Source organism: Anopheles ziemanni, chromosome 3 (assembly GCF_943734765.1).
Source record: "Anopheles ziemanni chromosome 3, idAnoZiCoDA_A2_x.2, whole genome shotgun sequence".
Taxonomy (NCBI): Eukaryota; Metazoa; Arthropoda; class Insecta; order Diptera; family Culicidae; genus Anopheles; species Anopheles ziemanni.
Genome location: NC_080706.1, coordinates 88,584,555 through 88,611,313, shown reverse-complemented (window position 1 = coordinate 88,611,313; position 26,759 = coordinate 88,584,555). Strand labels below are relative to the sequence as shown.

At 40.7% G+C, this 26,759-nt stretch overlaps 2 protein-coding genes across 2 annotated transcripts; both read left to right on the top strand.

Annotated features, from left to right (window-relative positions):
- The first annotated feature begins 624 nt into the window (after positions 1-624).
- Positions 625-1,962, top strand: LOC131285762 (dimethyladenosine transferase 1, mitochondrial). The gene is made up of 2 exons (XM_058314618.1): positions 625-760; positions 828-1,962. The coding sequence occupies exon 2, from the start codon at positions 898-900 to the stop codon at positions 1,960-1,962; it is 1,065 nt and encodes a 354-aa protein (XP_058170601.1). The 5' UTR covers positions 625-760; positions 828-897.
- Positions 1,963-10,271: 8,309 nt separating this feature from the next.
- LOC131285761 (allatotropin-like) lies at positions 10,272-26,408 on the top strand. Its single transcript, XM_058314617.1, has 3 exons — positions 10,272-10,277; positions 25,129-25,526; positions 26,114-26,408. Exons 1-3 carry the CDS (start codon positions 10,272-10,274, stop codon positions 26,274-26,276), a joined length of 567 nt encoding a protein of 188 aa, XP_058170600.1. The 3' UTR covers positions 26,277-26,408.
- The last annotated feature ends 351 nt before the right edge of the window (positions 26,409-26,759 follow it).

Here is a 26,759-nt window from a genome sequence, read left to right as displayed (position 1 = left end):
AATTCTCTTTGTTTTCATTACTCTCTTTCTCTCTCTCTCTTTAAATCTTTCACATCTTTGAGAGAACTTCAGTGACAGCTGACTGTTCATTGAAATCACATAAGCTCGCGTGGATGACATTAACAACTGAATTATTTTCTTTTCTAAATTTATAACATTTCCTGCTTTGTTGAATAGTTATATTAAAACCTACAGAATTATCGACAATTTACGCTAATTACCTTGAAATTTCGTTAAAATTTTCACCGCAGCAATGAAAATAAAGTGGTGAAATCTCAAAACATTTTTTCTGGGAAAAAGTTATATCACCACTACAATTGTCAAAATTTCACCACTTTTCGTGTTGCCGATGAGAAACAATATCATTTCGTTGTGAAATATTCATTCTAAACCGTAGGATACGGGAAGGATTCTGTCCATTATCGCACAGAAAAATGTCCTCCAGTGAAGGTCCGAAGAGTGAGTTCAAGATCGAACAATCGGGTCGCCAGTTAAAAAAGGCGGAGGTCGATTTTATGCGACTGATCGAGCAGCAAAACTTGCAGCGTGTTCAGAAACTGCAGCGGCAGCGGCGGAACAACAAACTGACCGGTATCGCGCTGGGAGGTACCGTGCTCGGTATTTACCTGTATTCCATGTTCTCGGTGAAGCAGGAAAAATTCCTGGACGATTTTGAGGAACCGGTGAAGCTGGAGGTTGATAACAAGGCGCTGTAAGTGGGGACGATACGTTGTTTTTGCGTCGCACGAGTGAGGTTGCTGTGAGTATGCTTACATCATAATCCTCCATCCATAAACATCCTTGACGAAATTGTGTTTCCTTTGCAGGATTTCAAGCTACCTTCCTCATCTTTTGAGTTTCTAGTTTGTAAGTACTTTACCAACCTATTTCTACACGATGGCCTCTACAAAAATTTCCAAAGCCCTAACCTCAACCGGAGTCCGGTTGCCACCGCTTCCTACGATCCGCGACCTGGTGAAACTGTATCAACTGCGGGCCATCAAACAGTTGTCTCAAAATTTCCTCATGGACGAGCGGTTGACCGACAAAATAGTGCGTGCGGCTGGTAACATTCGAGATCACTACGTGCTCGAGGTTGGACCCGGACCGGGTGGCATAACTCGCTCGATCATCCGACAAAACCCTCGCCACCTGGTGGTGGTAGAGAAGGATCGTCGGTTTATGCCATCTATGGAGATGTTGGCGGAAGTGGCTCAACCGTTCATGCGGATGGACATCGTGCAGGGCGACATCTTGGACTATCGCATCGAGAATGCGTTTCCCGATTGCCCCCAGCACGACTGGATGGATGGGAAGCGCGCACCAGTACATTTGATCGGGAATCTACCCTTCGCCATCTCGACACGCTTGCTGATCAATTGGCTGCGGGATATGAGCCTACGAACCGGTGCCTGGAGCTATGGACGGGCCAGCCTTACACTCACCTTCCAGAAGGAGGTCGCCGAACGCATCGTGGCACCGATACTGTCCGACCAGCGTTGCCGGCTGTCGGTTATGAACCAAATCTGGAGCAAACCGGAGTTACGGTTTATGATCTCGGGCCGTGCCTTTGTGCCGAAGCCGGAGGTAGACGTTGGTGTTGTTACGATCGTTCCGCTAAGGACGCCCCTGACGCAGGTTCACTTCGACACGGTGGAGAAAGTTATACGGCACATATTTTCGATGCGTCAAAAGTACTGCCGCCGGTGTGTTTCCAATCTGTATCCCCCGGCAGGACGGGAAGAGCTCACAGAGCTGACATTCAAGAAGGCATCGGTCGATCCGCTCGCTCGCTCGTTTCAGCTTTCCGTCGATGAATGTTTGCGCCTCGTGGAGGCATACGACGAGCTCTCGCGGCAACATCCAGAAATCGTCGGCTATGACTATCGGGCGCCGAAAGCCAAAGGAGGATTATTGACTGGGGAGGGGGCCGGTGGGGAGATTAGGGAAGTGGAGCGATAGTGGTGGTGGCAATGTAATATTTGAATCGTTTGTGAATAGTAATAAAACTTCTTAGTTGTCAAGAACCATAGTCAAAAATATCGATGAAAAATCATTATTACATGTTGTTAATGTTAAAAAGAAGTAACATAACCTACACATTTGAGTTTTAAATTTCCATGGCTTCTTCTACAGACATAAATTTTTGCTGGGATCATGATTGTCTTGTAACTTTCAATTTTATTTAGCTTTGCACCGTTGGAATATTTTAGAATCATGAATCGTTAATAAACATTCAATGGTGCACTTGAAAACGAAAATTTGAATAATGCATGTCCCACGCAACCTTTTCGGATGTGTATAAACAGGACGCCAGGAAACGCTTATAAAACCAGGATGAAATATTCATCACAACGCACTTTTATTAAAATAAACAGCGAGCAATATTTCTAAATATTCTAAAATAACCGAACGGAAACTAGCAGAAACGGAACACGTGCACGACCGTAAAAGACTTGTCACCGAAGAAGGAAGCCACATGGGAGAAATCCTTCCTGGCCCTTCTTCGGGACACACACGCACACATACGCACACAAATGCCTTTTCCCTTTGTATAAGAGGCGTTGGAATATTTCTATGAATTTGCGTATCGCTTTATATTAACATAAATCGATGCTCATTTGTTTATATCTTGTATGACTTGTTATCGCGCTCGTTGGCGTAGTGGTTGGATACCAGGATTCTCTTGCATTACGAGGCCAGGAATCTGGGGGAAACCAAACTGCGTTCGTTTTTGCTAATGCACGTCACGAGCTTCCCGGATGCGATAAGAGAGGCTGTATATAAGGTGATTTAGTGTTCCAAACACTACGCACTTGCAGGTGAAGAAAATGGTGTGTCCCAGAGGGACGGTCAGGTTGCCGTTAAATAACGCAGTCTAAACTTTCCGAAAGGATATCAGTGACAATTAATTGGGTTGAACATTATGTCCACTACCATTAACCCTCCAATGCAGTAGTGTTAAAAAGATATTCCAGATGTTTTCAGTCTTATTACATTAAAATGGTAAAATTTTACGAAATTATGTTAACATTTAGTAAGTAATACATATTTTCAAACTACGTGTTAATCGTAGTAACTTACATAAACCTTTTTTAAATAACCGGAAAATTGAAACAAAATTTCGGCAAATACAACCGAAAGTAAACAGCAATAAGATTAAGAGAATAAGAGTTGACTTAAATGAGACAATCCGACTGAACGACATGGTCCCCCATGAGCTCAGAGGGCGGCAAATCTAGGCAAAAACAGAACCTTTCCCAAAAGAGGATAAAGTCTTGAAAAACAATTTATACTACACCCTCTCCCGTACTTATTCTGTGCTACTTTTCACTTTAACGCCTCCAGCTGGATGGAAAAGGACGGTTGGATGTGAGGTGCGGTGGGATGGAAAGCTAGGGGCATCGGTGCAGTGTAAAGTTTTCCCCCTTTTTGTTCTCCACAGTACAGAGCACCTACGCCTTCTGGCTTTGCGTGCTTCCTTGAGCATCACCAGGGGTCATTTTGACCCCAGAGGGAAATGTTAGCTACTCGCGAACCTATTTAGCTGATAGTTGAATGTAAGCTTCATTATTTACTAGTCTTGTTAAGCAAACAATTTATCTTTGCTCTGCGTTCGTTACTGCGGAAGTGAAAATTTCATAGTTAGTGTACAACAAAAGTATTTTAGAAGTTTAAGCTGCATAAATAACTCTATTTGCTGCTTTTTAAAGTTAACATTTGCAAAAGACGACAATATTCAAGACAATTTTCCACTTGGTACTGTTAGTGTTAACTGAAAACAGCTTTATTCATTTGCATCTTCGGTGACAGGATTGCCTTACGTTTGCACCACTTTTTCTCCAACAGTTGGATGCCCATGAACGGTTGAGGCCAACAATGGCCGAACGTTTCGCTTTTAGAGCTGAGCAAAACCTCCACCAGTTCGGCGGAAGGGAAGTGAATTGTAATGGCCTTTTTCTGTCATATGTACGGTGCGAGATTTATACACCGACGGCCGACTGGGTGTTGCACATGGTTAATGCCTACGGTCTCGGGCAGGGTCTCATCAGACATTTGCAGACTGAGGTGTAAGTGGTACGACAATCCTTGCGCCTTTAATTTTTTGCTTGCGACCCAGCTTGACCTACAACGAAGAAGCTTTCATGCGAAGGACTTCTTACGGGCTACGCAAGATGCATAACAATGGCGCCATTCGCCCAACCTCCACCGGAGCCTAATGAATTCGGTGCGACTAATAACGTAAGTAATCTCGGCGATGGCCAGCACAGAAACATCTAGACACGAGCGTAAGCGGAACGACCGACCAAAGTGATCGTTCAGGAAACTACGCTTCACATGAAAAAAAATCCGTCTATACATTGGTGCCTGGGTTTGCTTTTCCCGGAGACGAGCAGTACTAACAAATCCGCTTAAAATAGACAACTACAACTATCTTTTTTAGGAGTTTACTCTGTCCGGCATGAAGCACTGGGCGCCATGTCCCCGTGCGCGATTGTAGCTTAAAAGCATCGAGAAATTCAATAATTTGACCGTAACTCCAAAGGTTTCATATGAAAGAGATCCTTCTGTTTCTCGAGCTGAATATTTCATTCACCTGCTGCTAGGGGAGTCCCGCTCCCTTCCGACTTTCCAAATGGCAAATGCGTATTTCGAGTGCGTAGCCGGAAGAGAATGCTTGGCGATAAGTACGTATATGAGCTGTATGGACCGGATCCCACTGGAGTATCGTACTTCTTGTGGGGACGGTTTCCGGTGGGCGAGTGCTATTTTCATCAGCAAAACCAAAGATGATGATTAAAGGTCAGAAGGGGATGGAAATGCAACATTGCCAAAGTTTGTAACAATTAAAGTTGAACACAGTTTCTGATCCGATCGGTGTACGAAATTCAAATTTTGATATGCACTTTTAAGGCAACAAGAATAATTAAATGTATGCTTTTCTAAAGATTGCTTAAAACACAATAATAAACCCAACATCGTACTACTGTTAAGCGAGTTTTAGTAGATTTAATGCCTCAAAATTGAAGTAGTTTTGAGTTCGAAGATCTTTGTTACTAGAGCCAGCAGTCTTATGTGATACAGTTCTCTTTAGTAGATTCATTTACTCTAGATGTTTTTAATCTACCAAACCAAACAAGTTATTTAATTCTAATGTGATCTCCTTTCAATGTAAGGGAAAATGGCTTAGATATTATAACATTTTCGTTTATAGCTCATAATATTTTTGGAGCATTCGCTTATCACGCAATAATTAAACAGTGACTGACGGTTGAAAAAATAATAATAAGCTGCCGTAAGAAGATTTGTACATTTATTTTATGTAATGAGCAGTCTTACCTCAGGACTCGGTTTAAATAAAATCGTGGAAAATAAATAAATGATTATATTTTACCCAAATTAAATCATATCCTAAGGTCCGCTTTCACACCAGGATGATGATATAAATCCCATCTGCGCCAGGGGTCAAATCCATTCCTGTTCGTTAGCCCAATTTCCACAACGAACCTGGTGTTGCATATTAAAACGCACATCTCCCATTAATCCTTTACGCGAAACCGCGAACACCCAAACCACACTGTCAATAATATCCATTGTTGACGGGAAGATTAACGCCGTCCCGGTTCCGATGGTCGGCGCTCGACCACCCTCTAACCGCCTCTAATGACCGTGGGACGTGATGTGCGTCGTTTAGGCCCTTCCTGCTTCCTGGGAACCGATCGGGTTTGGAAACTGAGCGGCCAGCGGAGGTGGTTTAGTTGGCGATCGTTGCGTACGCGCTCCGTCCGGAAAACTTCCACGTGGTTTTAATTGTGTTTGTCTGCTGCCGAGCACGCCACGTCCGAGCGGCGAACTTACTCCCGTGATGTAACTCGGCTTCTGGACGGCCGGATTAACATGTTGGTGTGCTGATTAATGCTCGGTTATTAATTTATTTTGCCACTGCTATGATTGACCGAATCCACGTTCGGCCAACCATTTCCGAAAGCACGCTGGGCTGGGCGCAAAAAAGGAAAACCACAAAGGCAGCAGACGTTGAATGAACTGTAGAAAGCTTCCTCATCGTCCTTTTGGGATGGTTATCGTCGAATGAACATTTGTCGATGGTAGCTTCGGGGTGGTTCATTCCGAAGTTCGCGACCATCAACAGGTTTTACATCAACCCCCCCGGGGTGGTTACGTGTGAATTTGGGAAGAACCGCGTGACGAATCGCTTCCACTTGTTTCCTCACACACCGGTGTGTGTTTGGTTTAAATTCAAAAATAACAACTTCATCACCCAAAGGGTTATTGTTTCGCTGTTTCCTTGCTCCCTGCGAAAACACTAAACCACCAACGGAACATATCTGGGACACCTCACCAAAGTTCATCGATATTCGGGCGCACTAAATGTCGGCACACGATGGATTGCCTCGAGAGGCAATATTTGCTTTGCAACCGAACCCGACGGCCGTGTTGGGCGACAGATTTATGATACACCAGCTCAGCTTGCTACCCTCCCCAAAAACGTTAGCTATATTCAGCAGCACACCGTTCGAGGAATGAAACAACGTCCGCGTTATGGGACTTCCTTCGAGCGAACACATTCATACATGCGTTTGAATATTTAGCAACCGAACCGGTGAGAATGGAGAATGAAACCAAAAAACTAACATTTTCCCTTTGAATGTGCCCGCAAAACAATCACGGAAAAAAGCAGAACCAACCATCCTTGTCTCAGGGGGTGGGAAAATGAAATTTCCCATACGCATCGAGCGATTGTTTCGCCCAATCGGGTTTCGGCACCTTTGTAGTCGCCATTTTTATTGTGATAACGGTGAGGTGAAACCACGCCGGTGCAGCTGTCACGACATGGCCGCCCGATAAAAAGCACACACGTGTTGTATTGTCTGTGAAAAACGGCATAAAACGGAGGGAAAACAAAAAGAAAATGCATACGTCTATCGTGTACCGCTGTTCGTAAATTTTCCCTTCGGTTCGGAGGCGTGCAAATTTGCGCTTATCACATTTCGTTAAATCAGTCATTCTCAACCAACTAAATTTTAACTATTTAAATTCCTCGAGTCAGTGGTCGTAAAAATGGGCATGTTTTACAGTCATAAACTGTAAGAAATAAATGAACCAGCAGTTTTTTATGCCACAGATAATATTACAATATGCTAACGAAAAGTTTCACATTTGTACATGGTTAAGTACTGGAGCTTCGGATAGTGTAATTTCGTAGGAAGTTTTGGCGTTTGTTAAAGCAAATTGTAAAAGAAATGCATTTGAAAATGAAAAAAGTTGAATGAGTTGTAAAATCAATCCATTCAAACAATAAAGATGATTAAAAGTATTAAATTTCCCTGGCTGTTATCCAACGGAAATGTAACGTTGTACGGACAGCCCGTTGGTCGCGGTTTATCATTTGAGAGCCACTGAATTAGAACAAATAAGCTGTGGAATCGTGTAGGCTAGTTCGCAGTTTGGTATTTTGGTTTGAAAAAAAAAAAAAGAATAACTGATACTGTAACACGATAGTGCTGATAAATATTTCCACGAATCGATATGAACTGTAAACACCTTTAAAAAACCTCCATAAGCGAATAATATTCTACCGGATTTTTATCCTCCATTTTACGCCTATCGATCGAACAGTTTTGGCTGCGCCCGCGAATGAATATTTGCATATATTATGCAAATGTCGAAGCATAATCACCTGCTCGGGTGGAGAAACTTTAAACATTTAAAAGACTGTGTTTTGGAAAATCGACACCCACCATGCCGCAGGAGGATCATATTGCTTGCATGAAAAACCGCCCGGGGAGAAGCATGGGACAGTTGGGGGGGGAGTTGTTCCTCTTCGTTTTTCCAAGCTCACACGACACGCATGGCGTTATTGTTTTCCGGCTAAAATCCAATCCCCTTCCGCTAACAGGTGTTTTGTGTGGTATTTTGATGCGGAGGTTGGCATTATCTTTTTTTTTTACTATTTCATGTTCATATTTTGATTCTTCATTCATCCGTGGCACGCTTCCCCGAGGCAAGAACACGACGATGTTCTGACGTTGGCGAATTTAAATCTTCGGTTCAGCTCAGTGCCTGCTCGGAAATGGTTCATCCGTGGTTCATGCAGCATCCTCATCGTAAGAGGGGAAAGTGATTCAGGATAGCTCCGGGCGTTCGTTCATTCCGGTGGCGGTTCGTTGTTCGGCAAAGTAAAGCCAAAACTCAAAGCCTTCCCTTTTCCATCGCCTCCCATTTCAAAGGTCCCTGCAAGGAACCATGACCAGGTCGGTCCGAACCCACATCATTCATCTCTGTTTCATTCGTCCCCAAACAACCACAAACCCGCCCACCAACCGACGAAGCAACAGCGCGCACGAGCGTCTGTCTCCAGGAGGCCGGGGCGAATAAAAGGAAGTGATCTTCAGCACCGGCAAGCACTCGTCTGCGATAGGTCTCAGGCTGCGGACGCAAAGTTGCCGAAGTCGAAAGGGAGACTGGTTTGCTGGTGAAGTTCTCTTCGTAGGGTGTCAAAGTGGTGCAAGTTTAGAAAGGTGAATAATTGAGTTCAGTTTAACACGCGACGAAAACGTTTGTGCTTCAACAGTTCAACTTTTTAAAAAGTGACGCAGTTTTACAATTTGCTGTTTATTGTGAACTTTTCTATGAGAAAGTGAATTTCAGACATTTTTTTGTCGTGATAATTTTGCGTGTTTCCTTCGTGGTCGGATAAGATCTTCTCCAAAGTTAGGAGACAGTTCAGTGCGGGAACTTCTAAGGGTCGACCCTTTATATTGTATGTTCACCCTTTGCTTCAGGGCAAGGCATAGCTAAACTATTACTTTACATCCGTATCATCTCAAAACCATCCACTTCGGTCTCCCTGTCGAAGATTTGTCACACTCTTGGGAGCTTTGCAATGTTCCTTTGAAATACCTTTTGCCCCGGTTTTATTGTTGTAAGCAACAGAAACGGCTCATTTTGTAGCATTTCTTTTTAGGTTTTTTTTCTTCTTTAGTTTGCCTCAAATCCCGGCCCGTGACTTATCTATCCGGTTTCCAGTGTGATGCTCGAACGACCATTCGTTTCTCGGCCGAGTGGTTGATTGTTACTTGTTCGTGCACGGAAATGAAATGCTTTTAAGAATATTCTTAATGAAACAACCAAGTGAAGCGATTCCGAGATGCAGCAAATGGCATTGAAGGACTAGAATGGTTTGCATACGCGAGGTACATTTAGCCCCGGTGCATTCTTCCGCTTCCGTGATCACAAACAATTGACCTTTGGTACGAACGAGCGACTTGCTCGTGAGTGTTTATGTAAAATTCAAAACAAAGATGTAAAATTTTGCAACTAACAGGAAAGCGTGCAAATCGTCCAAGAAAGGATTTTTTTTCGCTTCCCTTTCCCATTTTTCTCTTTATCTTTGAAGAGAATACGACACAGAAAAAAAACTATCGTCAGGAAAACATTTGCATACATCACACACACACGGCACGGAAGTCGGTAGTCATTTTGATAGCTTCCGCATGCACAACACCTACTAGACGCTCCATTGTTGGCCTAGTGCAACAGGCTCGGTGTAGAACACGGTTCATGTAATAAAGTGTTTTTAAATACGTCACACCAGTTGCTAACCGTGGCGAACCCAACCGAACCATGACGTCGCTGATAGACTCTTTTTGATTGTAGGCGGACGTTGGAGGCATCGTTTGATTTTCTGAGGTTTCGTCTTCTGCCAGCATTCCAAACAGATCCCGATCCTTACTCATCCGAGAACGAAGCGTGTGCGTAATTTATGGACACATACTCATGAATAAAAATCCCATCTATGCAAACTGGGAGCTATGGTGATCTGAGAATGGGAAGAAATTACACATATTCCAAGGTAGATACAAGTCAAAACCGCGAATCGGTTTAAGAAACTCAGCAATTTGGAATTTTAAACTAAGAAAATGATGAAGCTTTTAACAATTGTCTTTCTTACAAGATGTTGTTGGGAAAATGATTCATCAAACTAGAAAACGGATAACCACTCGGGTGTGAATGTTCAAAGCAAAAACTCATGAAAAATGTTGTTCATTTATTTTTCTGCAGAACAAAACGAGTTTTAAAGAGGACAAAATAAATTATCGGCACCAAAAAACGACGTGAAAATTAATCTAACCAAAAAACAGATAAAAAGTGAAGCTTTCGTAAACATCTGTGGTGAGAAAAAGCTTGCAAAAATTGTAGTGCTCGCAAGAATAGTGTCGATTGCGCTACTTCATAACTTCGGGGGAAACATGGAGGTAAGTACTATCAAAATGTATGATCGTTCAGTAGCACATAAACTTGGGAAACTACCTGTAAGATAGAGTAACGATTAGAGATGATTTATGAGGAACGTAGAACGTACGCAGATTGAAAAACCAAACGGTGCTCTTACCTTGATGGCGTGTCGAAATTGGATGCAGAGAGCACTATCTACTCGTCGTAGCCATCGTTGAAGTACACGGATACATTAAAGGACATAAATTTGATGTGTAATTTTGATTTCACCTTTGATTTACCTTGAAAGTGGATTGCTTGCAAAATTGGCGGTGCTAAGGAAATGAAAATACTAATTTCAGAACGGTTTCTTATGATCGCTAGTTTCTTGTACTTTGTGCTAGATTTAAAACGATGAAACTCAACTTACCGGGTTTTCGGTTTAAAATACAAGTTCTGTTGCTCAACATGCATTCATTTTTTTTTTTCAAGTAATTTACTATAAGTATAATTAACTAGAACAGGAATAAGAATCGTGAAATCGTCTATCCTATTAAACTAGATAAATAGTTGGAGTGTTTTAAATCTGAATTTTCAAATCCAGCTTTTTTTTTTCTCACTTTCTTATTAGGTATAGAGAAAACTTTGTACCAATATTGAAACAATTGCAACGCAATTAATAAAGTTGAAGCACCATGAAGGTCTCGAGTGTCGTCTTCAATATTCTCAGTTTTTAAAGATCTCCCATAAATACCCATCATCCGTCGGTTGGTGGAGACAATTCTCACGAATTAAAACAGTCAATAAGATACGCTGATCAAAAGAAAGAAAGTTCAAACATCCGCTAGCAGGCGGAAAGCTCTGCTTCCAGCAACGATCAACCCTAGTTCCAAGCATTGGAAAAACAAAGCATTCCCACTTATTTATTTCATCCTTGCATTTTGTTTTGCGCTCTAAACTTTCTACAATTTCACGTAAGTGGAATCATCTGTTTCGCCAGCCGACATACCTCGACCGTCTCGATGCCTCTAACGCTAGGAAGCGGAGAGAAAAAATCACGAACGGTGTGACTAACGGGCGGAAGGAGGCAAACTTTTCGCTTCGGCTGTTGATTTCGGTTAGTTTGCGACTTCCGCCGTTTCGACGGAAAGACAAACTGAAAGCGCAATGCTCGCGAAAAACTGCTCTTTTACGGCAAAATGTCACTCGTCGCCTAGGAATCCAGGAGAAGGTATCCCACAGCTGGAAGTGTCTTTCGTATTTGCTTGTCTTCAGTCGCATAAATTATACACCAGTGCGATTGCAACGAGCATGGTAACGCAATCTGCAGTCGACCTAATCCGGTGCAATAGAAAATAATTTGTTTTGCAAAGAAGAAAAATTGCAACGAGATACTTTCGTACATCCTACCGCAATCTGCTAGTTCGGTACGATGAATGCCATACAACATTGATTTCCCATACAAAAGCAACCCGTTTGATTTTCGTTTTGTTCCATCCCGCTTTAGCTAATCCAACGAAATGAATCAATGTTGCTGACTGAACTGCTTAGCGGTGACCCATTTCAGTCGATAATGAGCCGCAAAGGGGTTCTTTTTTCCCAGGTAGCTTTTATTTACCTTCCTCAAAAAGGGCCTCATTTTCCTCCCGGAGCTGTGAGGCCCTGGATATCCAGTGAAAGTTATACATCCCGAAACCCGCATCTATTACTCAAAGTAGAGACTATTCATTGTTTTACCACACGATACCATATGCTTGAGTACTCATGATACTTCTGTTATTGTTCATGATACAGTTGACAAAACCCTGAAATAGTTAAGCCAGAAGTAATGAGGCGGGTACCTTCTGAATAGCCAAATTAATCTTGCTCGATTAATAGAACAGCCTTGAGCATCCCGTCGAACCAAATTGTTTTACTGTATTCCATTTTCACCAATTGTTTTCGGTTTTTTGGATCTCCTATGGATATTGTTGTAGGTTATTTGATGGAATTTTCCGTTAGGTAGGATATATTTTTGTCCATATTCTGTAAGATGTGAAGCTTTCAGACCGATCTGTAATGTTTTTTTTTGCAGTTTAATTTTCTTATTCGGAAGTTGCTTTAATCCGATCTTTTTCCTCAATAAAAACATGTCGTTTAAAAGTGTGCTTCTTTTCAAATCCCATTTGAAAACTGAAACTGTCCAACTTAGAAAAGAAAGTAAAAGGAATAGAACAGTTAGAGGAAAACATTAAAATTCTGTGATCTCGGTTTTTGCTATATTCAAATGATATGCTAATATAACACAATACAATACAATTTAAAGCTGCTTCTTATTTGGTTTCTTCCGTTGTCCTTCAATAACAGCACTAACCAATTTTATTATTTTCGTATTTAGTTTATTTCGTTGTTGATGCTTTAATTCATTTTGTATGTAAAGAAACTATCGTCAATAACATTATTTATTACTTTACACTACAAACACTTACGTAACACTAAATGTAACAAACTAATTATTGAAAATGAGTCGTATTTGGCTTTCCATTGGAAATAATGCAAATTGTTCTCGTTGGTTTTGATAGATTGCTTAAACAGTAATAGGCGTTTTATGAACCAAGTTTCATTTTATATGTGTAGGTTTGTCGAAAGATTTTATCATCCATTACTAGATTTAAGATTACCTCTGTTACTAGGTTCCTTTCATTCGCTGCTGTTGTAATTTACGACACTTTTAAAGTGTCCATAGCCGCAGCCAATCGCTCAGGTTTATGAATGCGCTTGTATGGTGAACACAAAACGTAACGAATCGAAAAAATAGAACAATCCGGCATACGTTCCGCTTCAAGTGATAGCTTGATTAATGGTGCTCAAAATTGGAAAATATAACCACGTTGTAAAGTGGCAAAGAGCGATTCTTCCCAGCTTTCCAAGCAACCAGCACACCAAGGGACCAAACGAGTGGTTTAATCCGTGGGTCAAGTTGAAAAACGTCCCAACAGGAAGCGTGAACCTGTTCAGGTGAGCGTTCTCCTGTACCGGCCTGGCCGTGGTGTGACCGTACGGAGTTTGCTAAATACTTCATCTCCATAAATACCTCCGGAATGGGGGCGTAAGCTTTCCCGTTTGAACATAGAAACAAAAAACCATGGAACGTTTCCAGCCCGAAATAGGAGGTTAGTACATTTTAAATGGTAGTCTAATGCTTGCTTGTCCGCTGTGGCAGGCATGAAAAGGGCAAATTGTAAGATTTATTGTGCTTTTTCTGGTTTGTGGGCTGGGACTGACGTGAGATACGGAAAGCATGTGTAATTATCGAAACCTCCGTCTGGTTCCAGACCGGAATAATTCACTCATTGTCTCTACCGTCTCGTGGTATTTAAATACTAAAAGTAATCGAAAACTGGAGCACACTAGGTTTATGGAAAAGCTTCCGTACTTTTGAAGCTGGAAGGAAAACGACTCCTTGGTGAAAAGTTAAGACTGGCTTTAAATTAATTAACCGACCAATTTATTGCTAACAAGAGTTGGAGAGCTGCATATAGGGCCATTAACTCACATGAAATTAACCACTCGACCGTCCGAGGCACGCCGTGGCAACATTCTTGCGAGGTTAGGAGTAATTTTCGAACCGCCAATTTTCCAACTTCCAGCACCGCAAGTACCAATAATAGTAAACCTTTCTCATCAGCAATGCTTTCGTGTATCGTTTCAGCTTTGGGCGAGAATAACTAAATGGTTATAATTGAATCAGTTCGGTAAAATGCTCTCAGCGCCCCCAAAAGCCGCAAGCTCGTCTATTTGCATTTAATTTCGCTAATTTCCCGTCCACCCGACCGGTTCCGGTTGATTTGTTTGCATTTTTCTGGCCAAAACTTCCCGTTCCCGTAAACAGTTCGATGGTTCGTCTTCGAATTAGAAAGAATTAGCCACCCGACTTGCGTAAGAGTTGTCGGTGAGGTGAATGATTTCTCGTGATCTTCCCTTTCGTTAATTAACTCTCTCCCTCGTGCCTATTGTTGGTAAGGTACAATGGAAATACAAATTGCAGACTTTCTTTAATTTAACTGTTACGTGATCCAAGGAATATCAGTTGATTCATTAAAGTTCAGACTAATTTTAACATGAACATTCTGCGTCAGTTTCCACAAATACTCATGGTTGTACGTTAATTAAGCACAGTCAATAATGCCGGAATTTATAATTAATTGTAGGGTTGGAATCTTTAATTATGTTTGATTTGACTCCTGGGATACTCCACAAGGAGAATATAAATCATCGTTTTATGCGAACTTTTCGTTTGTTACTATTGTTCACTGTTGATAAAACTATATTATTTAAAATTTTGGCAGAGGACATAAAATACTTGTTTGTTCTCAATAAATCAATGTGATCCGACCTAAGCAACATTAACATGGAAGAGTTTTACATTCAGCCCCCAAGGTATATCCAAGAAAAATCCTGTGGAAAAGCGTTAAGTTCGAACCATTCGTTCACTATCATAAACCAAGAGAGTCATGATTATGAAAAGATCCTCATCGTAAACCTGACTACCGGAACAAGGCTTTAGTAGAGCATTTAACACTTTTTCACGTAAGTCTCTCGAAAGAAGACTTTATAATGTATCTTCGAACCATATTCGAACTTAGATGACAGCTTATTCATAGATTTTTTCAATTATGAATCATACGTTTTTTTGAAAAATTGTCGGAAAATATAGAAATTCAAGGATTATCGCTTTCGAAAAACCGTTTTTCCGTATAAAAAATATCCAGTGTCGTCTGAACGAACTGAGTCCTTTTTTCGGTCCTCGGAAAACATCCGGCACAATATCGAACGTTCATCATAACCGACAGCAATACATGTTTGTAGTTTTTCTTTTTCAAACAGCAAAGAGCAACGAAAACCAACTATATTGTGGGTTTCTTTCTCGCTGAAAACTTGAGTCAATTTCTGTTCCACGGAAGATTGACGGAAGGAAGGCCACACGAAGTGAAAAGTTGTCAGAAATTAAATTTTTGCTTTCAACACCCAACCATCCGTCGGAAGATCGATGGCGTAGACGGTTCCGGAAGAGGGAACGGCACTATTGGCAGTAAATGGCTATAAAAATATTGCCATCCACTTGGGGGGGGAGAAAATGTCGAGTGGCGTGCGTACGGAACGCACTTTCCCGCCACAGTGTGGGAGGGAAAAAGTTGAATGAGCACGCCACAAGAAGTCCCCATATCTGCGGCTGTACGCCGGCTCGAACGAAAAGAAAACACTTGCGAATTCATCATGGAGGGAATAGAAGTGGAAACATGGATGCTTGTATGAGACCCATAGGCCGGTGGCTGATGGGAAACAAATTGGTGGGAAATGGGCATTGTTGGGAAGAAAATTGTAACGAAACGGTCCCAGTGAAACACAACGGTGCAATCATCATCAGAGACGATGATCCGGTATCATTCCACATTCTGAAGATATGAACTGTCGATGTGATGTTCGGAGAAAAATAACTTACTGTAGAATTGCTAGAGTTCGAAGAGCCAGAGAGATAGGTGAATAGCGCATTCTTAGCAGAAACTTTTGCTGACCTTTGTTCTGTTCATTTCTTTGTTGCTTTCATTGCGTACGGCCATGCAAGAATGTAATTGAAAAATAATATGGAACCAAATTTAGGACAAAGCCAGATGAAAGTGTATTTTCTTTAAGTATCGAGAAAATCACTCTTCAAACAATTCTGAATTTGTCTTTGATCAATAATATTTAAACCTATAATTACCGTCGAATGATTACAAAATAAACATTAGTTTTATACATCAGTGCCATTTGTACAGTATCTTTCAATTTGAATTAACATCGCACACAGAAAGAACAGAAAAATAAAGTAAAGTCTGAAATAAATATAAGAAAAATAACTGAAACATAGTTCTGTTCAGTAAAAAATTTAAACTGCTTCAATTACATTCTTAAAAGGTAAATATAGCTTTTTGCTTACTAGGTCTACACAACACGTGGCTCAGTTTAATTGCATATATTACACATATTTTATTTAATTTTGGTTTTTCAATCTTTCAAAAAAACATTTTTAAATTATTCCTTACACTTTCCTTGGTCGTTTTTCTTGATGGACGAAATTCTCAAAACAACATAAATGTTAATAGCATATAAAAAAAATTATCAACTACGTGTAGCTTTTTCAAACTCTAAAAACAAAATGAAGAAGATTTTTTGTCTGAAAGAGTTCTATTCACGTTATATGAGTAATTGATGTGACCTACTTAAATATAGACGTTTTAGTAATGAGAGTTCATTATTCCCCTTGGATACATTTAGTTTAATCCTTTCGTCTGGTTTTCTTTTTTCCAGTTTATATGATGAACTACTTATACGGCTTCCGACCCTTCTTTGCATAATAAAAATTCGAGAGAGAGCTTCAATTAAAGCAAATTTGTTTTGTACCATCAACCGACTGTAGTAACGGCTCGTGCAAGCATATGTTTGGCAAGCACCTACCTCTATCCGGAGGATAAAGGCTCATACTCCCATGATTACTCGATCCACAGCCTTGGCCACCCGTGTGCGACTTATTAACTGAACGCACGTCCGTTTCTTTGTAATGAGTACGACGCACGGTCCGTACGGACAAACAAGAACGGAACGGTCTGCTGGAAGATTCATAAATCATCGTTAACACAGGGTTAGCTGCTAACTATCGTACACCCTCGACGTCCACGCACCGCAACGCTAGATGCCGACAACTAAACAGCTTTCCCGTGCTTAATAGCCATCCGGATTTCTTCCCTCGCCAACCAAGAGTAGCATTATCAAATCGTTCACCGGAACGTTTTCATTCGGTCGTTGAGCGAGCCAATATCACTCGTCCCACTCCCAAAAAGGGGGAGGGGGGGGGAGGAGGTTGGCAAGGTTCGCCGGAAACTTAACCGTGTTCGAAGATGAGCCGCAGCCCGGTGCGGGGTAGTTTCAATGAGCGAGAATTAGACACACACTTGGCGTGTGTCGACCCTCGAGTGTCTGCAAAATGGTTGCCGCGTAGCTTTGGCCTTTTCTTTTTCATCTCATTCTCATTTTGTTTGATATTTAACTCACGTTAAGCTCCAGTGCATTTCTTTTTCGTGTGATGATTACATGATTCGAAAGAAAGGTAAATCGATGCGATATTTTTATGCAGTAAATATGATAAAAAAGGATGAATAAAAAATGAAGGTGGATGAATGAAAACATATATATTAGCTTCGTATGGGGAAAATATGTTTTGGAAAAATATACTTCCAATCATGTAGCTGAAAATCAACCAATAAATCAAGTAGAATAATGGGATATAGATTGGTTTTCAAACACATTCCATTACATTTCGTTGTCATTTGCTGACAAATTAATAGCTTGCAAATCTGTCAACGCATTTGACAACTCATCATAATTTATTAATCACTATAAACAGGATCCCGGTGCGAACGTAAAACGTCCTCTTAATAACCGAGACGTTTACAATTGCTTCTTCGTCACGCTCTAATGGCCGGGAGTGATTGAATCGTTATCCTCTTTATTGAAAAAAAACATGCACCATTTCTGAGCTAAAGCGAACAACAACAATATGAAATAGCTTACTAATGAAAGATATATCGAATGGAAGTGGAATGGAAGGAAACAAAGCGAGAAGAAAAGGTAGTGATTTGAGCATATCCTTGAGGTGATCTGTCGAAGAATTCCTATCAGCCATCAATCAAATCACGTGACGAGAGAAAATGAGCGGTTCGAAAATACCAAACAAGCACTTTGTGGGCAGGAATACATTGGATGAAGGATATTTTACGGCTCATTTCACGTAGGTAATTTCAATATGGTGAACTCGTCCCAGGATCTTAACGCGTTGTTAAGAAAAAACCCTCGTGACAACGACGTGCAGTTGAAACCGATGTGGGAATAGAATGTATATATTTGTTTGCCTTCCAAACACAACCCACAGGGAGCATGCAGGTTGAAGATGACTTGTTAAATAAACACTTGAATGCATCGTATGCCCAACACACTGCACATTCATATATCATAAATACCTGTGGCTTGTTGGCTTGTCTTGGATGATTGTCGAAAGCTATCAAGCGTCGTGTTGTCCGGTGTCCATCCTTCACTTTGCTACATCCGGTTAGATCCCAGTGCTTGGCCAACGGTCTTTACCAAAGTATGTCAAAAGTGGAAGAAAGCGTTGTCGTTGAAGCTATGTTGGACAAAGTTTGCACAACAGTTGACGGTCCTTCGTTGCGGGCTTTGCCCGGAGGTTGGCACGCTCGCCAGGTACGGCTTATCATGAAGTATGAAGTCTTGTTTCACATCTTCTCCCGGTCCCGGTTCCGGTTTTACGCACAGTCTATTTCCACCTCCACACCGGAACAATGCGTTGTTTCATTGGAAAAGCGTCTTGGCAAAGTGATTGCAGGATACGGCATACGGGAAGCGCTCACTTGAACATGGGGTAATTACACTCAAGTATGTCCAGTTGTAACAATCAAACATTTGATTTTTATACAATTCTTTCGAATTAATCGATTTAGAAGTGTTTCTTTTTTTTCAATTAATTAATTTAAGTAAGTCTCATAAATGTTGACACCATTCTTAAACTTAAACTTATTAAACTTTCCTTACATGAAATTTATCAAACTCCATACCATACTATGGTTCTTAAGGGGTAGTAATTGCAAAAAATATCACTTTATTGGTAACAAACGAATACCAAAAAAATACAAGAACCCTGTATACAATAAAATAGGAAGAAGTTATGCATGAGATAAGCTCGGTTTTGATAATATAACTTGGATAACGATCAATTTTGCTGTACAAAACATTGGGATCATGATTTTCAAACATAAGTTGTTCAATTTTCATGAAGAAATATTAATTACTTTTTCAGTTCAAATCATCAGCCCAGCATCAAGATATGAAAGAATAATACCTACCGCCAATCTTGAAAATTGTGCTCAAAGCTTTTGTTCATTTTGTGAGCTTTGCTCAACCCATTTCTAGATTGATTCCGTTTGCACTTGGTAAATGGAGGCGCATGATGCCTGACATGTATATGGAGACGCCTGGTCTTTTGTGTTGAATTCTTGTTTGTGAAAATTACTGCACATTTGAATGGATTTAATGTTAATGACAATAGTATTTAAACGTTCCGCAAAGTTATTTTTGTTCTATACCTAAGATTGTTTAGCAAGCAACGGTTGTTTATGGGTCACGTCAGAAATCTTGTACGCAATTTTCCCTAACCCTCGGTAAGATTGTAAGATAAACATAAAAAAAAAACACATAGCCTCAATGCCTAAAAATAACAAAACTGGCTACACAAAGAATAACTTTTTAGTGGGGCAATGTTGCTTTAAGTTGGTTCTTTATTTAAGCTTTGTTCCACCAGACATCGGTCGCGAAATGCTTTTTGGCTCAACCGCGGCCTGTTATGACAATTAAAAGACACTCGGGGCGCTTCTTTTCTTAACAAAATAATACAAAAGGAAAAATTGGTATTCCGATAAAGAGACCCGGTTTTGCAAACAAGTCAGAGCACGTTGCGTGTTTAGACTCTTTGTATTAAAGGAGATCGTAGAGCTGATTCAAGCAGCTAAGAACAAAAGTTAGATTTGAGATTTGTTTGATTCATAAAAATTAAGTTATTTGTAACACACCGATTGCAAATTTAATGATTAAAAATATCAACAGTGTACTTTTCACGTGTTTTGAACCTTGGTTTAGTTAAAAATATACATGAAACGGTTTATATCTCTTAAGTTCTATGCGGGGTTTTAGGATCAGAACTGATAAATATGTTAGACATTAAAATGTTTAACCAATTGAACCAGTTGAACCAAAAAAAAAAAACCAAGAATATATTGCAGAAATATTTTACAACCGTCACACGATCCAAATGCAACGCTACCCCTTAAAGGCACTCACATGTATTTTTCCATTAATTTTACCGTTGCAAAGCTAAAGGATCAACCTGACGTGGATACGACGCCCGAATCGGATGTCCGTTTTCGAGGCCTTACGATTATGACCATCATCCCCGATCGTGTCGCGTAAATATTGACACAACAAATTATGATCCCACGCGTGAATGATGCGGTGGATGCAATCAGCCGGAAAAACAAATGTTTATCCACCATTAGCAGACCGCCACAGGTCCCCCCGGTCGAACGAAACGGTTCCCCGGACGGGAGGCACCCTCGGCTGTCTTGGGAAGAAAATAAGAAAAAGGGATAAAATTCGGCAAGACGAAATCCTCGTGGCGCAAGTGGGCATGAAATTGCATTTTCGCGCATAACTCCCTTTACGAGTGCTATGGGCTGAGCAAATGGAAAACGAAAAAAACAGTGTGAGAAAATCACACATGAGAGGGTGCGAAAGATTCGGTACATCATACTTTTGCGTTAGCGTGACGTGGTTTATGGCTGTCCCCAGCGACGGTCATTTGAAAGAAAGGAGCCGGTTTTCACCAAAACCATATTTGAGCATACATTTTTTTGACACATAGTTCTCGCACGAGGAAAGAAAATATTTCTTCGAATATGGGACAAAAAATGTTTCCACAGGCGAACTTGCAGGCAGCATTTCACTTCTTTTTCATTTTTTCTACTTCACTTTCGAAAAACATAAATGATTATTTATTGCCCCCAGAACAACAGCTGCACCGAGTAGCAAATAGCATATGTAATATGCATTATTTCACTATGCATGTTGGCATGTGTTATGTAAAACGCCTCCTTAAATTCGTTGCTAGCAAAATATTAATTCCCGAAACAATCCGTACATAAGCATTATAAATGGAAATAATAGAAAGAGCGTTTGAAAAGGTAGTAATACAAAAAGAAGAGAACAGAAAACGGAAAAATTACTTTACTACCATCCATCTATGCCGATTAACGTATTTATTGACCTTGAAAATTTTAGCTTGGGCAAAGTTCAAGCGCTTTCGATAAATTCTTTAGCGAGTAGAACCGATTGCTGCAGTAACGGAAACCTTTCAATTTGTAAGAAACGATTCAACGAAACGAGAAGCACTCCACATGCTTCCATTGAAAATACGAGTTGTGAAGGTGTTGTTCCAGGCGATTACATTCTACGATTGTTCCAAAGTGCCTAAATTTAGCGAGGGACATCGAATTTCACCATAACGCAACACTTGCGTAGGAAAAATGCCCACGCTTACTTTGTCGTCGATCGATTTTCTTCTGACTCTATATGACTCAACCTTCGGAGTAACCTTGGTAAGCATGCAACTAGTATTTTGCGAAGAAGCAGTTTTTTAGTTGAACACTACGATGTTCCTTTTTTCCAAGTCCCTACTTGTGCAACAAGTTGTCTTTCGGTGCGGTTTCACAGAAAAAAGATACATTATTTTTAGTAGAAGAAGTGCATGTGCTGAGTGAAGAAAACTCGCTTAATTTACTGCCAAATGCATGAAAACTTCTTTCCACCTGCCCTGCTGAACGAAAACGAACTTCATCGCCGGCCGACACTTACGACAACTTAATTACGATGTAAGCAAAACTTACAACTGCAGCAGTTTCAGGCGATTAACCTTCGTCGACTGGACCGACTGACGGTGCAACGGACTCCTGTCGGTTACGCCAAAGTCATGTACAGGCTCTACAGGCCAGTTGTTTTTGGCAACTATGCTGCGGTCAGCAGAAAACAAGAAATGAAAAAGTTGAAGCCATGAATCTTTGGACGGTGAAGGCTCCCGTCAGCGCGATATACAGTGTGTACAGGTTATGATATGATGTAGGAAAATGTGTTATACACTTTGTAAATTCTCTGTCTGCTATCCGGACGTGATGATACGAAAAACATAGATGGCTTTTGGTGGGCGAAAATATTATTATTATTATTTTTAGCATCGCCAACGAAGTTTGTTGCACGGGTTCGGACGCAATGTTGGCCCCTCGGATACGTTCGATACGTTTGAGTAAAAATCAATTACAACCGAAAAACTTTTCTCGCTAAAAATGACCATGCACCGAAGACTTGCAAACGTTCGAACCGGAAATTACCACTCGGCAAAGGGTTGAACGCTTCTCGCGGAAATCGGATGTGTGTTGGTGTTTTACATCAACAACTTCTGGTTCTAGCCAAATTTCCCACAACTAGTTCGACCTGCCATTTCTGTAAGCGTATGCCAACGAAACGGAGGTTGTCTACCCACGACGTAGTGTAGTTTAGCGTTGACTAACGTTGCCTAGATGAGCAACTTTTTCGCAGCCCAAGGAAAAGTTATCAATATTGTAGGGGGTCCAACGCACAAAAGTATCGGGTAACGTACGGAATCGGTACCGGTGCATGGCTATGTAAGTGATATTTTTCAGCGAAAAGCCGTTGCATACTTTTACCCTTTTGATTGAAATAATAGCAATATAGCTAGGAACCTAATTCACATTTTCTCACAAGCTTCCATGATAGGCTTCCAGGAGGCTTTCAATTACATATCATGAAATCTATGTTATTTGATAATTAACTTAACATTAAATAAACTTAGGATTAAAGATATTATTTTTATAAAAATATTACTTTTACTATTGTATTTGGTGCTTTTTTATTGTACCTAATTGTAGTACTTTTTTATTGTACCTTGATTTAAATTTCAAATTTTTCGATGCTCGTTTTGGTTTTGATGGCATGTAAATTGTTTGTCAGCCCATGTGATTTAAATTACGTACTTCTAAACTTTTTATGTTATGTAAGTTATTTTATAATTCTTCTAACTTTTTCTTATAGAACCCTTTAGTAGCTCAATACTGAGGAAAGAGATGTTTTACCTTTGCTACTTGTCCTTTCTACAAACAAGAATATGTGAAGAAATTCATTTTTTTCCGTATTATACATAAATAAAAATGAATCCATAAAAATGAATCCATAAAAACGATCGACATAAAAAAATGACAAATGACAAAAAAAATCCCTATCAACGCTGAAGTCAAAAATATCTAACTAATTGGATATGACCAGTAGGAAATCCAAATAATAAAAGTGGTCTCAAATAAGGCCAGTATTAGAATGTGTTGAAAACTATGGGTAATTTGAAACCCAACCTTTCTAATGTAAATAAACTTTAAACCCGGCCAGCACACCGGTTGCGGTGTGTATGTGGTAAAAGCTGTATTTTAAAAGGCAAAAGTTTCGATTTAACCAAAGACTGACTCGCGTGATATGGGAAATGGATTAGAATGCATTTGATTATATCCACTACGTATGATAATATGATTCGTGATAGGATATCGGGTGAAACTGGGTTAAAATACATCTTCCTATATTCCACCACCAGTATTCAATACACCATGGCTCCAGTGCGATTCACACAGTCTTTTAGGGGTAAATAGCTGCCTTCCTCTCGAAGCTGGAAGCTTGCATCCCCGAGAGGCCATGAAGTACCAAGGAGGCAAGGAGTAGATTACATTTCTTTCGAATCTAAATAGCCCGTCTCCGTTCGCTGAAGGTACACGGCACGACGATAAGGTTTCAAGCAGTTCAATCGAAACGGTTTAAAAACAGACACCTTCCACAGAGGATAACAGCAAGCGGCGTTTGGGCCGAGCTCGGGCGAGAAGCAGCGAAAGTGATAGCAAGACATGTGTAATTGAATGTAATCGGAAAAACCACACAGATTTCCCTTTGGAAGTCTGGAATTGTTCTTTTCTCGCGTCGCGTGTAAGATTATGTTGCGACGACGGGAGTATCAGGTTCCCGTTTCAGTGAAATCACATCACGCGTATCTGCACCTTGGTCTGTTTTCATCCCTCGAGGCAACCTGTTACCTTCGATAGAAAGAGTGGGACACTGTGTATGTGCTCGCAGTTCGCAGAAAAATGAAAACGGTTCGCAAAAAAAAAAAATATCGTCCCGCAGCAAATCGGGATGACAATGATTGGGTGATAGAAAATTGATGGCTGTTTCCCAACCCTCACCCGGTTTCACACGTTCATAACTCTTCTATCTCCGACGCACTGAAAAAAAGTAGCAGCAGTGAACCTTGGCAATAAATATTTATTGATAAATTAAATTTATTGTTCCATGCGACTCAACGCTTGTCCATGGTAGGTTTACAGTTTTGTTTTTGCACCATTTTTGTCCTTTAGTCGCCAAGACGGCAAGTGTAAGTAGCATCTTTTCGCGTTGAAGAAGGAGCAAGAAATTGTCGAAGAAAACCCACCCATCGTGTACACTTGCGGCACGCATCCAAACCCCTATCGATGAATTGATAAACCATAACGAGCGGAGGCATGTGTACGGCAATGCATACTGATTGATTGTTGTTCATACGAAAATGGATCGGCATGAACGGGTGTTTTGGTCCACGGCAAACACGGTGCGACATATCTGGGTCACCAAATAGAGGCTCGCAAATATGTACTTTGCACTCCTTTATCCTCTAACAGTTTAAGTGTGGTAACATTTAATTTTAGTGTTTTATTTTCTTAGAACTCTTTTTAGATTTTCGATCGCAAAATGCTTGTGAATCATCTCATCAAAATCTATTTATTATCGTTTGTTTATCTCTTTATAAAAAAAAAGAAATAAAAACAATTTATGTGACGATATGTCCCATTTGACAGGTTCAATTAACTCATGTTTGAAATAGAACCGACGATCGTTATCGTTACATCGTTCGATCGAATCGGTACAAAGGAAACTTTGATACTTTGTGAGCAATATCGTTATCTCATGTCGTGCTTAAATTTGTTTCAACAGTTTCACCTTGTGAGGAGACTCTTTTCAATTTGACAGATTTGCTCCCAAATATAGCAATAGTTTGTATTTATAATGACTATTCATATTTATAATGAAACATGAAAACGAAAGGAATTGCAATCAAATTTCGTCCTAACATTTTCCCTTATTGACCACTTTCTTCGTTTCCCAAAATAGATAATGAAGCTCTCAGTGAACAAATTGCTCGTCTGCGTGGTCCTCCTGGCCGTGGTGCTCTTCTGTCAACCCTCGGAAGCTGGCCCGGCCCGGCAGCTGGCCAGTTTGGCGGCGGCGCGCGTCTCCAAGATTCCACGCTCCATCCGGGCGCCATTCCGCAACTCGGAAATGATGACGGCCCGGGGCTTCGGCAAGCGGCGGGCACCGATCGGGGTGAGCTACGGCGGTGGTGGCAGTGCCGGGCGGCCCTCGCATCACAGTCTCTCCACCGGCGACGGCGAGACGGCTTCGTGGGCCGAGGAAAAACACGACATCGGCAAGCTGATGGAGGATCTGGCCAGCATGGATCAGAGCGCCGATCCGCTGCAGCAACTGATCGTCAGTGAACCGGAAAACAGGTGAGCGTGAAGAATGGGTTATACTTATCCAAGATGAATTGTGTTCCTTTACTCTAGAATCCAAACAGTGGTCATTTTGAACGAATTTTTGACTTAGTTAATTCAAGTTATCAAGTTAAAAAAGGGTTGAATTAAAAAAAAGAAGCTTTTCTTTGAATCCATCTACATCTAAAAATTAAGATTTTCGTGTTCCACCAGTTTTCGAGAACCAAATAAGACAATTTGGACCCGGCTCGAATGCTTTATAGCGATGATTTTGACCGCTCTTTTTAACACGCTATAAATTTGGCTACTTTTTAGCACCCTTATTGACTATTCAAAGATCAAATCGGCTTTCTAATCAAATTTTATTTTTTTACGTAAAATATGAATTCTATGAATTATAAGCTGGTGACGATATAAATTAAAAAGAGTTTCTTGTTATAGAAAAATGTAAACAAGCAATAAGCAACATGTTTTCTGTTGCGTATGGTTAGTTTAGAGACAACCATAATACCTAGAACGAGTGTAAACTACTGTAAATTGATCCTTTATTATCGTTGGCCTATTCATTACCACCTGTTAAATTTATTCTCTTAATTTCACAGTTTTCCCCTGGAATGGTTCGCCAACGAGATGTCCACCAATCCAACGCTGGCCAAGTCGATTCTGCAACGCTTCGTCGACACCAACCGCGATGGTTTGCTTGAGACGGGTGAACTGATGCCGTCGGGCGGTAGCAGTGCGAACGAGGTGGCCGAACTGTACTAAAGACGAGGCTTTCGATCGGCTCGAATCAACCTCGACGCCTGGAAGTGCGGTCTAGAGCGCTTGCTGAAGGCCCACCTGTTTTTCCTCTTACTGTTGCCAAGAAAAAGCATATACTACAATGATCCGACACATCCGGCCCCACCGAATCCTTCCTGTGTTCCCAGAGGGGGGAGAATGTGCAGCACATAGCATAAGGCTTCCGATGAGCTCAGTTTATCCAACAAAATTTTTCCTTCCCGATGTGCTTACTATCTTTCATCCTCCTAGCATGATACAACCATTATTTATTTTCTTTCGTAAATCATACTACATACATACATTATAAAGCAGTTAATCCAGTTCCTCCCCAAACTTTAGAGCTGTAGCTCCTACTAATTCAATTTGAACTAGTCGTTGTGTGCAATGTTGCGGTGCAATTACAAACCTGAATGTGATCGTTTTAATTTCCAATGAGATACCTGCCTGATAGTTGGATGTAGAAAT